This window comes from Myotis daubentonii, chromosome 1, assembly GCF_963259705.1.
Source record: "Myotis daubentonii chromosome 1, mMyoDau2.1, whole genome shotgun sequence".
Lineage (NCBI taxonomy): Eukaryota > Metazoa > Chordata > Mammalia > Chiroptera > Vespertilionidae > Myotis > Myotis daubentonii.
The window spans coordinates 56,709,710-56,726,593 of NC_081840.1; the positions used below are offsets into that span (position 1 = coordinate 56,709,710).

At 39.8% G+C, this 16,884-nt stretch overlaps 1 protein-coding gene across 7 annotated transcripts in view; it reads left to right on the top strand.

Annotated features, from left to right (window-relative positions):
* MYO5A (myosin VA) overlaps positions 1-16,884 on the top strand; it is a 209,533-nt gene that overhangs the window by 69,033 nt on the left and 123,616 nt on the right. For 5 of the 7 annotated variants that reach the window (XM_059700947.1, XM_059700921.1, XM_059700937.1 and 2 more), the window contains exons 2-4: positions 3,644-3,754; positions 8,211-8,382; positions 11,046-11,190. In XM_059700947.1, the coding sequence (XP_059556930.1) occupies positions 3,644-3,754; positions 8,211-8,382; positions 11,046-11,190 (428 nt within the window). Of the gene's footprint in view, positions 1-3,643; positions 3,755-8,210; positions 8,383-11,045; positions 11,191-16,884 lie in introns of those variants that run through there. The other 2 variants (XM_059700968.1, XM_059700978.1) reach the window with 2 other exon arrangements.

The following is a 16,884-nucleotide window of genomic DNA, read 5'->3' on the forward strand; positions in this document are numbered from 1 at the left end:
GCCCACAACCAAGGCATGTGTCCCCAACTCGAATTGAACCTGGGACCCCTAAGTCCGCAGGCCGATGCTCTATCCACTGAGCCAAACTGGTTTAGGGCTTTTTAAAATGTTTTAATCCTCACCCAAGGACATGTTTTTATTGATTTTAGAGAGAGAAGGTGGCTGGACAAGCCCTTATTCTCAGGGCTGCCATGTGTGTTTTCATAGGGATCTGTGGGAAAAGTGGAAAGTAGGGTTGTTAGTGACAGAGGCAATAGGAAGGGGCATTGTCAGGTTGCCATTCCTCTGAGTTTCAGCAACTGCGTATTTATACCTCTCAAATTGACCCAGTTCTGGTATAGTTGTTTCTGTAGTCACCATTAAAGGTGGAAAAGAACCATAAAAAGACAGTGGTAATAATAGACTGATTTCTGACCTATTTCTCCTTGAATACTTTCCCAAGAAATAGAGTTAAGTTAAAGGGTAAGGTGTTGTCAGAGTGATACTTGATGTCTAAATATCTTGCCTTTGGAGTGTGCAAGGGCTGTAGCCTCCCTCTCCTATCTGTTAACACCTAGCTTTTGGAAATCTAGCCTTTGGAAAAGTACTTACCCATTACTGTTTCCAAAATACTTGTGAAAATCCAAGCTGCAGCTTGCTATTGACAAAGAACACAAAGGCTCTTCTTTCTAGATTTAGTTGAAAATCTCATATTTAGAGCTGGTCAGTCAGCCTTCTACAAACTCACTTGGACCCATTTTGCTTTTTTATGCTTTCATCAGTCAGGGAAGTAGGTAATTTTATGACTCTATTTTTCATATATTACATACCTTTCCTAGAACCAGTAAATCCTTCCAGAGGAAGTTATGTAAATACTGACTTTCTAAAATGAGCTTCAGAGTGGGACCAGTTGGTACACAGAAATGTTTATTGAATGAGTAAGATTTTAGTAATGTGCATAGTTTATGGGCTGTGTAGCTGGGGGAAAAGTTATAAAACTAATTTCAGTAACATTTGACATAGAACATTAGCAATCACTTCTTATGGGAAAAAACATTAATAATTGTACTTATATATTGGTTTATGTTTTTCACAAAGTTTCTATGTGTGTAAGCTCTTTTTAAAAAATATTTTTTCATTGATTTCAGAGAGGAAGGGAGAGGGAAGAAGAGATAGGAACATCAATGATGAGAGAGAATCATTGATCGGCTGCCTTCTATTGGGGATCAAGCTTGAAACCTGGGCATGTGCCCTTGACCAAAATTGAACCCAGGACCTTTCAATCCACAGGCCGACCCTCTATCCACTGAGCCAAACGGGCTAGGGCTATGTGTAAACTCTTGACATAAACTAGATGAGTACTCCTATCACCCCCATTTTACAGGTGCCTGAAATAAAGGTTAAAAATGGTAGTTTTGGGATTAGAACTCATAACCTAGTTTTACTCTTTCCTCTCCAAACTGTTCAGGTAAAAAAGTTTGCATGAGTTTGTGATAATAAGAGAACAATAAAGTAATGGGTGCATTTATTTTACCATACTGTGTTACTTAATTTAAGGAAATACCTTTTATTCTGAGATTCTTTCAACAAATACTAAGTGCCCAGCCTTGTACCAGGTTCACAGGTACTCGATATTATGTTGAATAATACAGATATGGAGCTTATGTTCTAACTAGAGGCCCAATGCACAAATTTGTGCATGGGTGGGGCCTGGCTGGCCCAGCCAGGATTAGGATTGGGAGGAAGGGCCGTGGGCACTTCGCTGGCAGGCCGCGCCCCCGATTGGAGTTGGGAGGCTGATTGGGAGAGGGGCCAGCCATGGGAAGGGGCTGTAGGTGGTGGGCCAGCTGGCGGTGGGGGGAGGTCGATCGGGGGCCAGCAGCCTGGGGGAGGGGCCATGGGTGGTTGGTCGGCCTACCCTGCCCTTGATCAGGTTGGAGGGACCGATCTGGGGATGGGGCCAGGCAGGGGGAGGGGCTGCAAGAGGTTGGCTGGCTGGCCCCGCCCACTATTGGGGTGGGGGGTGCGATTAGGGATGGGGCCAGCTGGGGGGAGGTGCTGCAGTCTTATCATGGTTGGGCAGACTGATCAGGGGTGGGGCTGGCTGAGGAGAAGGGGGGGTGCATTTGGCTGGTTGGCCCTACCCTTGATCAGGGTGGGAGAGTCCGATCAGGGGTGGGCTGGCCATGGGGAGGGTCCACAGGAGGTTGGCTGGATGGCCCCACCCCCTGATTAGGCCAGTTCACTGGCCACAGTGGGCATCATAGCAACCGGTCGTTCCGGTTATTACGGTGTTACAGTCGCTGGATTTTTATATATATATATATATATATATATATATATATATATAGAGAGAGAGAGAGAGAGAGAGAGAGAGAGAGAGAGAGAGAGAGAGAGAAAGATGAATGAAGAGAAATAATAAATAAGTAAACAAGCAATAATTAAGTTCAGGTAATAATGAGAGCTCTGAAGAAAATAGAAAAAGGCTGCTGGTGTTATTTTCATTTATTCCTGAAAAATGGGCATCAGGGTTTAGAGTACATATGTTTTAAAGAGAGACTCTCCTTCCTGAGGAAATCAAGAAATCATAAAACATCTTTTCAATATGGTATTTGGAGGATTCTTTCATATTAATATATTTTGTTCTTTTTCTTCAACATTAACCTGAAGTCCAAAATTGGCTTAAGTCCAGAGTGTCTAATTGAGGCTAAAGATCTGCTGCTTTAGGAACCCCTGACCCTACTTCTTTCATGACATTGAGGTTATGAGAGCCAAGCTTATTGCTGGCCAAAGATACATTTTTACCATTTTCACTCATCTTTACAAAATAATGAAGGTAAAATATTGCTTTCTAATTTTTTTTTTAAACTAGCAATAGAACTTTTCTTCAGTGAAAATTCCTGATACCCAGATGCAAATCCCAGGCTTCCTCTCCTCTCCACGCGAATGGCCTGGAGGAGCACCTGGGAAGTCACTGAGGCTTTTCAGAGCACAGGATGAAAACCGCAATAAAAATTCAAATTGTAATCCTCCGGTAAAAAGATAGCTGTGTTGCTGAAACTGGCAGAGCCACCATACTAGTGATTCAAAATTATATTTTGAAAGTCCACATTTAGTGAACAAATAGGTTTATACCAGTATATACATTTTAACCTAAAAATATATTTTCAGGTAGCATTTACTATATAAAGCAAAGTCATTCTTTCATTGTAGCTGAAAATTTATTGAGATACAGTTGACATATAGTCCTTTATAAGTTTGTGTATAGCATAGTGATTTAACTTACATATATTGTGAAATTATTACTATAATACAGAGCATACTTTTTACGTTATGTGGGCATGACAGTACTATGGATCTAAAATACTTTTCATCTACTAATTTAAAAATTAAATTTTATATTGACCAAGAATTATTTTTTCATAAATTAATTATAAATAAATCCCTGATATGTTTTATATATCATTATAACATAACTAGAGGCCCAATGCATGAAATTTGTGCAAAGGGCTCAGTCCTTACAGCCTTGGCCACCCTCGCAGCCTCGACTTCGTCTGGAAGATCGTCTGGATGGTCGTTTTGCTGTCTGGTCTAATTAGCATATTAGCTCTTTATTATGTAGGATCGATTTGCTAGTTTAGATTTTTTTCTTTTTGTTTTCTAGTTTGCCAGAGTGTGGATACCTGATCCTGAGGAAGTTTGGAAGTCAGCAGAGCTGCTCAAAGATTACAAGCCAGGAGACAAAGTCCTCCTGCTTCACCTTGAGGAAGGAAAGGTAAGAATTTAGTGTTATTTGTTGTCATTGGCACAAAGTGAAGGGAATTCAAAAGTGTTAAATTTTGAACCAATTTAACATTTTTACTTATTAAATTGATTACAAATGGCAAAATGGCAAACTCAAGTTTCTATCCCAGTGGGTTAGTGAAAATAGTAGATACTTTAAAAACCCATTATTTTTGTCTATGAATTGATTATGATTAGATTTATATTCACATATAATTCTCCCAAACATGTGTGTGTTTATCTGTATTTTGTTTAGGCTAGCATTAAAATGCTTTCATATTGCCCAGCTGAAGTGGCTCAGCTAGTTGAGCATCGGCCCATGCACCTAAAGGTCACTGGTTCAATTCCCAGTCAGGACACATGCCTGGGTTGTTGGTTTGAGCCCCAGTCAGGGAACATACAGAAGGCTACTGATCAATGCTTCTTTCACAATGTTCTCTCCCCACCCACCCCCCCTTCCTCTCTCTAAGCATGTCCTCAAGTGAGGATTAAAAAGAAAAAAAAATGTTTTTATATAAATTAACATATTTCATATCATCTAAGGAGCCAGTCTGAGATTTGGTATTTGCTAGAACTAATTATTTGAAAAATTTAACTGATAAGCAAGTGTGTATAAACACTTTGCTCATGACCAGAAATATTTAAAACCAATTGTGTCTCTATATTTCCCTGTCTGCATTCGCAGGATGAGTGGATTTGTTTTAGTGTTACTCCTTTTAATCTCTTCACTGCATTTGACAGGCCATGTCACACTTTTTTCTTATAAACCTTTGTGACATTAATTTCCTTTAAACAAGGAAACTATGTATAAATACATGAAAAGTTAAGTAAAACTATATAGAACAGTTCAACTCCACTAAGATGTGAAAAGGTTAGTTTATGATTAACTACCAAATGAATAATACTCTCCTGACAGTTAACATGTATTGAGCACTTAATAAGTGCTTTGTTTGCTGTAACTCATTCAATCCTCACAGTAAGCCTATGAGATGGGGCTGTTATTATTATTATTATTACCACTTTATGGATGAAGAGACTGATGCTCAGATAGTTTAAGACTTGCTCAGGGTTATATAGGTATCAAGGTATGAAGCTGGGATTTAAAGCAAGGAAATTTGCCTTTATGATCTGTGCTCATAACCACTCTGCTATACTGTAAAGACAGTGAGTACTTTAGGGTCCCAGTAGAGGGACATTTCATTATGGATTGCTTTGTCAGGGAAGGCTTTAAGAAGGAAGGAAGGATTTTGACTGGGTCTTAGAAGGGTAGATAGATTTGGATTGACAAAGAGAAAGGAGGCAGACCCTGTGAGAATTGGAATGCATTTTGGAGATAGTTATTATAATAACTTGAGTGGAGCATAGATTTAGAAAGGCTGGTTTTCTAGCTCAAGGCTTGAATATTAAGGTACTGGCTATATTCCATGTTAAGAGGTGGCAAAAGGTAAGAAAAATAGATATACCTATGAATAGTATGACATATAATGTAATAAGTATAACAAGAAACAAAAGTAGAACAGAGCGAGGATGGTCAGGGGGCTGGGGAAGGTAAGGGGTCAGGGAGGCATTCTCTGAAGAATCAGTAGACCAAAGGCAGTGCATTTCAGGGATCCAGAAAAGCCAGGCAAAGGCAGGGAGGCATGCATAGTAATGAGTGTTTGGGGAGCTACCCAAGTTCCATGTTGTTGGGATGTAAATGAGGGTACAGGACCAGCAAGGGGATAGGGATGTAAAGTGAGAGTACAGGATCTGCAAGATCACAGAAGGCCTGGGGTTCATGCTAAAAATCTTGGACTTCAACTAGTATGCTACGATGAGTGACTGTAATATTTATAAACAGAGGAAGGGGTGCCAGGTTGTGTTTTAGAAAGGACTCATTGGTGGCAGCATGCAGGATAAATTTCAGGAGAGCAACACAGAGGTAAGGAGATTAGTTGGGAAGATGGTAGGGAAGAATTAGGTGAGATTAGGAGAACCTTTAATGCCAAACTAAGGAATTAATTTATTCAGCATTTATTAATCATCTATTATGTGCTAGGTACACATTAGGCACTTTGGGCTATATTTTCTTATGTTAATTCTTATAGCAATCCTGTGAGTCAGTAGGTGGTATTATGACTATTTTCCAGATAAGGAAGCCAAGGATCAGAGACATTAAGTAGTTCTGCCTGAGATTACACCACTGGAAGTGGCTTTTATGTATTGCAGGGACCAATGCAAGGACCAGTCAGCTTTGGGGAAGGACATTTTCTATAATAATAAAAGTGTAATATGCTAATAAGACTGGATGACCTTCTGGACAAAGCCGGGGCTGCGAGGGAAGCCCAGCTCCCAGGTACCTGCTGGTGGCTAGAGGGAAGCCCGGGTCCAGGTGCCAGAGGGAAGCTGGTGCCGGCTGCCGGGGGAAGGAAGGCCTACTCTTGCACAAATTTCGTGCATCGGGCCTCTAGTACCCTAATAACAGGCAGAGAGAGGTAGAGTGGCAGGTTGTAAAATTTCCTCCCCATTTAGCATAATTTCAAACAGATTTGAATATATGACCTCTGTATACCTCATCAGTATTAAGTGACTTTTTACAAAACCAGCTTGTCCTTCCCTACAATTAAATTGCATTTTTCCCCCTATTCACTTGTCATGAAATTTGCCTTTAATACATAGTTGAGTTACAGTTTCCATGCTTGGCTTTGCCATAAAGTCATATTCTCTTGAATTAAAGTGAGTAAATACTTCTTAACTTTGAGGCCAAGTACCTCATTAAAATCAAATGAAGCTATGGACTGTCTTTCAAATAAGTACATCTAATCTAATAATAGACAAACATGATAATTTACCATACCTCTGCTATGCTTACCATTGGCTAATCAGCAGGATATGCAAATTAACCCAACCAAGATGGCGGCCGGCAGCCACGCAGCTGACGCAAGCAGGAGGCTTGGTTGTTCCTGTGATGGAGGAAGCTTCCTCCCTGCTGCAGCCAGGCTCTGAGCTCCACTCTAAGCAACAAAGTTGCAATTATAGAAGCTAAACAAACCCCAGATACCTGCTTTTAGCAGGCTGTGGCCTCGGAACTGAAGTAGCAACAAAGTTTCAATTATAGAAGGTAAATAAATCCCAGAATAAAAAAGAAAAAGAAAAAAAGGAGAGGCTGGGAGCTTCAGTCGTGGGCTTGGCCAGCCTGAAAACACCCATCTGCCCCTCATCCAGACTGGCCAGGCACCCCAGTGGGGACTCCCACCCTAAAGGGGGTGCGGGCAGCCTGAAAATAGTCATCAGCCCCTCACCCAGGCTGGCCAGGCACCCAAGTGGGTGCCGGATCCGGGACACCCTTCAGGGCAAACCAGCTGGCCCCCACCCGTGCACCAGGCCTCTATCCTATATAGTAAAAGGGTAATATGCAAACTGACCCTAACAGCAGAAAGACTGGGAATGACTGGTCACTATGACACACACTGACCACCAGGGGGCAGACACTCAATGCAGGAGCTGCCCTCTGGTGGTCAGTGAGCTCCCACATGGAGGAGCTGTGCTCAGTCACAAGCCAGGCTGCCGGCTGCCAGTACAGTGGTGGCGGTGGGAGCCTCTCCTGCCTCCTCAGCAGTGCTAAGGATGTCCGACTGCAGCTTAGGTCTGCGTCCCACTGGCAAGTAGACATCCCCCGAGGGCTGCCAGGCTGCCAGAGGGATGTCTGATTGCCAGCTTAGGCCCAATCCCCTGAGGAGCAGGCCTACGCCAGCAGGTGGTCATCCCCCGAGGGGTCCCAGACTGTGAGAGGGCACAGGCTGGGCTGAGGGACCCTCCCCCACCGAGTGCACAAATTTTTGTGCACTGGGCCTCTAGTATATGATATAGCTGATTTCAGGGGATTCTTTGACCCCTTGGGGTTCAGTATTCCGAAGTATTTACTACACACCAGGCATTGCCTCATTTAATTTTTACCAGACCCCTGTAAGCAGTTTCTATTATGCCCTATTTACAAATGAAGGATTCGGTTAAATAACACACCCAAGACCACAAAAGAATTAAGTACCAGTTTTAGAATTTGAACCCAGGTCAATCTCACTCTACTGCCAAACTCTTAACCACTGTGTTATACTGCCTTTTACATCATAGATGAAGATAGGGAAAAAAAAAAAACCACACAAAAACATCTTAAATAAAGATTAAAAACTTATGCTCCAGTAACTGGGTAAACATGTCTAGGTTCAGACTATATAAGCAAAAATTGTTAATACATATATACATCTAGTGAAAAAAGAAGACTCTCCTTATTTATTTATTTTTTTATTTATTTGCCATTTGCAATAGTTTCTTAGTTTGGAAGGTGCTAGGAAAACAATGAATTTAATAGCTGAGAAGCAAATGGGAATAGGAAATAAGCAAAATGCAACCGGCCTGTTTCACGTTTACTGCCGTGATTTATCCAGATGTTGTATCTTGTGCATTTTCAGGATTTGGAATATCGTCTGGATCCAAAGACCAAGGAACTGCCTCACTTAAGAAACCCTGACATTCTTGTGGGTGAAAATGACCTCACAGCCCTCAGCTATCTTCATGAGCCTGCTGTGCTCCACAATCTCAGAGTCCGCTTTATTGATTCCAAACTTATTTATACATATTGTGGTAAGTGTACCTTGCTGCCCGAGTGGACTGTAAACTCTTTCCTCTGATGGCCTTGGCCATGGAAATATGGTGATGGGGAAGGAGGACTGTGATTGGCTTTTCTCTTAGAGACAATTTCACTTCAGAATTATCAAAAAGATTTACCAATGCTTCTTAGCTAGGTGTACTTTATGCAGAATAAGCTATTTTGTAAACTTACATACTTTTTGTCAAAATACAAAGACCTGGGTCCCTCTTTTAGATCCTCCCACCCCCACAGAATTTAGATGCCAACTTTAATGCCAATTTGCCAGTTATTTTCATCTCTTTTAACAACATGAAGAATAAATGTCCAAAGACTTATCTTTGGGGCTGGTTCAAGAAGTTTAGTGTCTTTCTCAATTACTTAGAAATGCAGGACTGACTTGATTTGTAATTCCTATTCATGTTTGATCTGCTTGCCTAGGCCCCTGCTCCTTATAGTATTAGCTGCCAGGGACCTAGCTCAGAGTTCTTTTTATGTCTCTTAGAAATTAAGCATGTTCATGTATGTACATTTTGGTTTCTTTCCCTCTTTTTTCTCTGTTTTCTTTTTGTTTTGTTTTGTTAAATCTTCACCCAAGGATATTTTTCCATTGATTTATTTAGAGAAAGTGGAAGGGAGGGGGAGAGACACAGAGAGAGAAACATCGATGTGAGAGAGACACATCAATTGGCTGTCTCCTACACATGCCCTGACCACGGCCAGGGTTGGGGCCTGCAACCAAGGTATATGCCCTTGATTGTAATTGAACCTGGGACCCTTCAGTCCATGTGCCGATGCTCTATCCACTAAGTCAAACCAGCTGGGGCTCTTATTTTCTTCCTAGCCTTTGTTTTCTCTCTCATCCTTGCCTTTTTTTCTTGACTTCTTATCTTTCTTTCACTAATCATTCTCCTCTGAGACTCAGATCCAAGATTTCCATTAGTTTCCTTCTGTTTGCTTGGGATACCCAACTCAGTGGTGACCATTTCTTCATTACTGTTCTGTTTGGGACAGGAACAGATACCTTTTCTTTTTAAAATAATTTATATCTTTTTTTTAATTAATTAAATCTTTATTGTCCAGAATATTGCATTTGTTCCTCTTTCCCCCCCCCCATAACTCCCCTCCACCCAGTTCCCACCCCACCCCCTGCCCTTATCCCCCCAACCCCCACTGTCCTCATCCATAGGTGCACGATTTTTGTCCAGTCTCTTCCCACACCCCCCACACCGCTTTACCCCCCTAGAATAGTCAGTCCACTCCCTTTCTATGCCCCTGATTCTATTATATGCACCAGTTTATTCTGTTCATCAGATTATTCACTTGATTTTTAGATTCACTTGTTGATAGATATGTATTTATTGTTCATAATTTGTGTCTTTACCTTTTTCTTCTTCTTCCTCTTCTTAAAGGATACCTTTCAGCATTTCATATAATACTGGTTTGGTGGTGATGAACTCCTTTAGCTTTTTCTTATCTGTGAAGCTCTTTATCTGACCTTCAATTCTGAATGATAGCTTTGCTGGATAAAGTAATCTTGGTTGTAGGTTCTTGGCACTCATCACTTTGAATATTTCTTGCCACTCCCTTCTGGCCTGCAAAGTTTCTGTTGAGAAATCAGCTGACAATTGTATGGGTACTCCCTTGTAGGTAACTGACTTTTTATATCCTTGATATTAACTCCCTTTCTTCCTTGTGTATTAACTGAATATTTCTTTTTAAAAATTTTTCTTTTACTTTAATTAATTTTTTTGGCACATATGTTACCTTCTTGGTGAAGACTTCCCTGCCCTACCCTCCCAACTAAGTCATAAACTCCTTGTCCCCTCTTTAGTATCTATCTTCCTTTTCTGTTTAAATTTTCTCTTTTTCCTTACTACTACCTAATCTACGATATATATTTTTTTCTTATTTATCTTGTGAATTGTTTGAATTACCCTCCAGAATATAAGGTCCATGAGGGTAAAGATATTTTTTTTTTGTTTACTGTTGTAAGTCTATATTTGTTGAATTGAATGACTTAAGTTAATATACACCTACTGTAAAAGTTAAGGAAATACAAAAAAAGAAAAGCATTACATGTAACTCATCACTGAAAAATAACTATCTTTTGATTTATGTATGTATATGTGAGAGTATAAATAGTTATAAAATTGGAGTTAGTCTCTAGTGGTGTGTCATGTTTTCCTATGACTTTTAATATTCTTTAAAAATATGATTATGTTTGTAGCACAAAAGTGTGTCATATGGCTGTAACAAAATTATTTAATCACTCTGTTATATATTTTGTTTGTTTTCCCTTTTCACTTTTATGAATCTTTATTTAAAGAAAAACACCCTTGCATGAATCTCTGAGTATTTCATTTGAAGTGGAATTTTTGGTTTAAATATTATAAAAATATTTAAAGTTATTTTAACATTGTCCCAATTGTCATTATTCTAAATAACTTAGTTCAGTGTTTAATTGGTATTGTATTTAGGACTAGGTATAATGGGTTTGGAGACAAAGGCTATAGCATTTTTTGATCCTTACCAATTTGTTTGTTCAATATTGACTGAAATGGAAATTTGTGTTAGCTGTGATTCTCAGTTAATCAGGTTTAGTATGCCCATTAGGATAGCATTGATTTCTTCTTTTGCTTTTTCACCCCTTCCCCAGGTATAGTCCTAGTAGCTATAAATCCTTATGAACAGCTGCCTATTTATGGAGAAGATATTATTAATGCATACAGTGGTCAGAACATGGGTGATATGGATCCACATATCTTTGCAGTAGCTGAAGAAGCTTACAAGCAAATGGCCAGGTTGGTGGAAGCTCTATTTATTATTTCATGACTCTTATTAGATGTGATAACTTCTTTATTTCTGAGTCACAGATATTTTAAAATACAGTGAATGGCAGCTTATAAATTATTATTAAATAAACAGCCTTGACTAGCTTATCTTAGATGGCCTGTATTATTTTTAAAATAACCTACATTTGTAAAAGGCATATGATTTTTAAAAACCACCTTTGGAATCTCATTGTGATCCTGTGACTATGCAAGGATAGATGTTACATTTTACAGATGAGTGGATCAAGGACTGGTAGTACTAAATCGCTTGCCCAGTGTCATTCAGCTGTGTGGCAGGCAAGAACTAAAAGCTGGAATAAATCTGCTTGTATCTTGAGAATTAACTATCAAGGAAATTGTGAATTTCCGTTCTAGCATTATGTACTACGACATCATTGATCCTGAATAGCATCTGAAAAATGTCTTTGGTATTAACCATGGAACCCTAACATTTTAAGAATGGAAAATTAGAGGGAAAAAGCTACTTTTAAGACTAGATTATACTCTTAATAATATAATGTTATGTAATACAAAACTATGGATGCATAGAAGAATAGTTTATATTTATCTCATTTTTCCAGCTCACAGGTAAAAACTTGGCATGTTATAAATATGATATGGGAAACCCTCAAACATTTTGTGAAGTGAAGAGAAAACTAATACCGCAGAGGTTTTTGTTTTTTCCTTTCCATCCAGAGAGTTATTTATACATAATTGGATCCGCGTGTGACAGAATTTTAGAATTGTTCAATGACAGTCCATAGAAGTCATTATACCCTTTTATTAGTAAAGTATTATTAGTACTTTTTATAGCAGCAAGCAGTTATTAAGTACTCTCTTTGTGCAGAGCACTGTTTATTTGTTTTCTGTTTATGAACTAATTTTATCCTCACAGAACCTTCTGCATTATTAAGCAGTAATGAATGTCAAAAGTTTAAGAAAGCCCGGCCGGCGTGACTTAGTAGTTGAGCATTGATTTATGAACTCGGAGGTCACGGTTCAGTTCCCCATCAGGGCATATGTCCAGATTGCGGGCTCCATCCCCAGTGGGGGGCGTGCAGGAGGCAGCTGATCAGTGATTTTCTCTCATCATTGATGTTTCTATCTCTCTCTCTCCCTCTTCCTTCCACTCTGAAATAAATAAAAATATATATAAAAAAATAAAAGTTTAAGAAACTTTTTTAAGCTTAAAATTGAGAAAATTCCATCTATTAGTATAATTTTTTCCATAAAGTTAGAAAAGCCCACCAGTATTTGATTTGTACAGTATTGGATCATTGTAGTAGAGTTAGCACTATACAAGTACAACCTGAGAACTAGGCAAAGAGGTAATTGCATGGAGTGCTAGAGCCTAAAAGTAATCTCAGAATTTTTTTGCTGCTCATAGAGAACTATATTACTTCTTTGAAAATGCTCTTCCTTAACTATGAAAGCTTGGCTCTTACCATCTTTGCTACTGGTAATTCACAAATAGTATTAGATTTATAGGAATATTTTTTTCTTTTTACCCTTAGATTTATTAACATTCACCCCCTCATTATTCCCCTGTGGCTCAGCCACTCAATGTAATTTATTAACTGCAGATTTGTTGGTTGGTTTTCTCTTTACTTAGTTTTGTTTTTTACACAATTTTACAATAAGCTTCAATTATAATATTAAGTTTACTTTTTTAAAAAATATATTTTATTGATTTTTTACAGAGAGGAAGGGAGAGGGATAGAGAGTTAGAAACATCGATGAGAGAGAAACATCGACCAGCTGCCTCCTGCACACCCCCCACTGGGGATGTGCCCGCAACCAAGGTACATGCCCTTGACTGAAATCGAACCTGGGACCCTTGAGTCCGCAGGCCGATACTCTATCTACTGAGCCAAACCAGTTAGGGCTTAAGTTTACTTTTTATATGAATAAATCTATACCCATAAAATGTGCCATAAGAGCTAAATAGACCGTGTCTGCTTAGACTTATAGTCGGGAATTGATGTTGCAGGATCATTTTTTTTCCTTACCAAATGAAGATGTGCCATCTTTACTAGATGTGAATTCTGGTGTTTTGCATTACTGGTGCTTCTGAGGCCTCTGGCGTCTTCAGGGAGGCACAGTTCATTGCTTGTTCAATAGACCCTTACTGAGCACCATCCAGACACTCTTTGGGGGTATGGAGGACACATTAGTGAACACATTAGACAAAATAGACAAAAATGTCTACCCACATGAAGTAAGGTATGATAAACAATAAAAATAAATAAATAAGATGCAGCTCTAGCTGGTTTGGCCCAGTGGAAAGAGCGTCGGTCTGGGGACTGAAGGGTTCCAGATTTGATTCCAGTCAAGGCCATGTACTTCAGTTTCAGGCTCAATCCCCAGCCCTGGTTGGGCATGTGCGAAGGCAACCAATCTATGCGTCTCTCTCACATCAATGTTTCTCTCTCTCTCCCTTCCATTCTCTCTAAAAATCAATGGAAAAATATTCTCAGGTGAGGATTACCAACAACAACAAAAAAGAGGCTACCCTGGCTTGTGTGGCTCAGTTTGTTGGAGCAGCATCCTATGCACCAAAGGTCATAGGGTTTGGTTCCTGGTCAGGGCACATACCCAGGTTGCAGGTTCGATTCTTGGTCAGGGTGTGTGCAGGAGGCAGCCCATCGATTTCACATAGATGTTTCTTTCCTTTTCCCTTCTCTCTCTAAAATTAATAATAAAAATAATAGAATTGAAAAAATAAATAATATGCACGTTTTCACATATTAATAAGTGGTATTGTGAAAAAAATAAAGTCAGAAAAGGAGGTAGGGAATGCTGAGAGGTGTATGTTCTAGATTCAGGGAAAGCCTCATTTTCCTGCTCCTTTATCTGCCTTTTCTGTTTTCTAAACTTAAAAAAAACGTTTATACTTACAAAAAGGTTGAAAAATTGTATACTTCTGACACCTATGATCAGTTGCCATGTGGTACCAAGTACCCTACTTACGCAAATAGATTTGAAGGAATGCATGCTACCTGATGAGAGTTTTTTGTATGGTATGTAAAGGTGGATTAACTTGCATTAATTAATAGCTGCCCTGTTTAGATGCCTACTAGGTGCCAAGCATGGTGTCAACATATTACCTCTAATCTTCATGACAGCTTGGGAGCGGACAGATATACTAATAGTTTCTGGGGATTGAGATTTGTATCCAGCTCCATGACTCTGAAGCCTTGGCATTTAATTTTCTTATTTTCAGCTAAGTGGTCCTGCTCTAACACATTCCCTCAAGTTAACATTGCATAATTCTATTTCTGCACCTTTTATTCAGCTTAGAATAGCCTTTTTCATGCTCCTTTATCTGCTTGATTTCTGTTTATTCTTCACGATTCCACTCAAATTTTACTTTTAGACCACCCCAGCTCCCAGTAAGTGATTCGTCTTCAGAATTCTTTATTATATGAACTTGGAACTTGCTGAGTACTCTCTACCCCATAGGATTCAGTAGGAATAAAATACAGTAAGTGTAAGAGTTGTAAAAGTTATAAACAAATATAATTAGCTATTTCTTTTATGGCATCTTTATATTAATCTCAGAGGCTCTGTACTGATGGAACAAAAAGTCAGATTATGTGAGAGGACCTGACAGCCATATGACAGGCCTCTGACCAGAAATTACGTGACCTCAGCATGTATCTCTAGGAAATGCTTATTTTCACTTTCTGAATAGTCTCCTTGCCTCTCTAAAGCACAGCTTTCACCAGTGCCAGCACACTCTTTTATAGTAAATATTTACACTTCAAAAGTAATACTTAATATTGTCATTGTGAACTCATTGTCTAGTATAAATCTTTTAAAGTTTAAATCTTTTCTTCTTGGGATTGATTTCAAAAGCAGAAATCATAGAGAGACAGCAGAGTTTCTTGATTTTGACAAGTGATAATAATGTAGGAAAACATAGCACTTTTCTTATAAGGGAGATAGGGACTAGAGTATCAAGTGAAGCCACATCTTTAAGTCACCACAGTAAAAACATAGCTTTGGATGAAAGCAATATATTACATGTTTTCTTTTTTTTAATGAGGGATCAGATGAAGGGAGAAATCATTAGATTGATTGCCTACAAAAAAGTAAAACTCTAGCCCAGTCGGTGTGGCCCAATGGTTGAGCATCAACCCATGAACCAAGAGGTTCCTGTTTCGACTGCTGGTCTGGGCACATGCCCAGATTGCAGGCTTGATCCCCAGTGGGGAGCAGGCAGGAGGCAGCCAATCCATGATGTCTCTCTCTTGATGTTTCTACCCCTCTCCCTTCCTCTTTCTGTCTCTCTCTAAAAAAATCAATGTAAACATATTTTTTAAAAAAGTAAAACTAGGTTTTGTTTCATGGAGCATGTTCACATATAAGCTAAATATTAGACCCAGGTGCTTGTACACTTTATCAGTGTAGGTGGCAACACTCAGTGGGTGATTATCAGAAAGTAAATATCACCAAGGGTGGGTATATTAAATTGTGTTCTGTATGAGTCAGGTCTGTGGTTGCATTGCTTTGTTTCCTCATTAATAACCTGGGTGTGAATTGAAAGTATGTTCATTACATTTACAGAGGACAAGTTTATGGTATTGGAAGACATGAATAGTATTCAATGTGCTCATGATAAACTAGAGAGATTACATTTTTAAAGGGTAAAGTTTAGAAGGAAAAATCTATAAAATAATACACTTAATATAGAACGAAAATTTAATAAATATAAGGAAAGGCTGGAGAGACCAAAGAGATACAGATATTGGTACTAAATAGATACAGATACTAAACAGATATAGATACTGAGGACCATAGAAGGAGAATAAACTAAAGCACAAAACCTCTCTCTTTCATCAACCCAGACTGGATATTGTGTTCATGAATAATTTTTTCCTGGGGTTTTGGGTGCCTCCACATAGTTTAATTATCAATTCTTTTTCTCACACAGTCTGGTTTATCCAAATCTATATAATAAAAGGGTAATATGCTAATTAGACCGGACAGACCGGACATCATTCTGGACGTCCTTCCTGACAAAGCTGGAGCCCAGGTGAAGCTGCTCGGGGTCCCGGGTGCCTGTGGCTGGCCCAAGCGAAGCCGCCAGGGGTCTTGGGTGCCTGCGGCCAGCCCGGGCGAAGCCAGCCCAGGTCCTGGGTGCCTGCGGCTGGCCGGAAAGAGGGAAGCCCGGGTCCCAGTGCCTGCAGCTGGCCGGAGGGAGGGAAGCTTGGGTCCCGGGTGCTGGGGCCGAGGCAGAGGTTGTTAAGGGCAATCAGGCAGGCAGGCAAGCAGTTAGGGGTAATCAGGCAGGCAGGCGGGTGGTTAGGGGTGATCAGGCAGGCAGGCAGGCAGAGTGGTTAGGGGTGATCAGGCAGGCGGGCAGGCAAGTGGTTAGGAGCCAGCAGTCCCAGATTGAGAGAGGGATGTCCAACTGTCGGTTACCCTTTTATTAGTATAGATTAGGATAAACCAGATTGTGTGAGAAAAAGAACTGATAATTAAACTATGTGGAGGCACCCTAAACCAGCAGTTGGACATACCCTGAGGGTTCCCAAATTGTGAGAGGGTGCAGGCCGGGCTGAGGGACACCCCCCGCCCCTCACTTGAATTTCGTGCACCGGGCCTCTAGTAACTATATAAGAGTCAATTTAGGCATCACCGCCTCTAGAAAACGTTTTC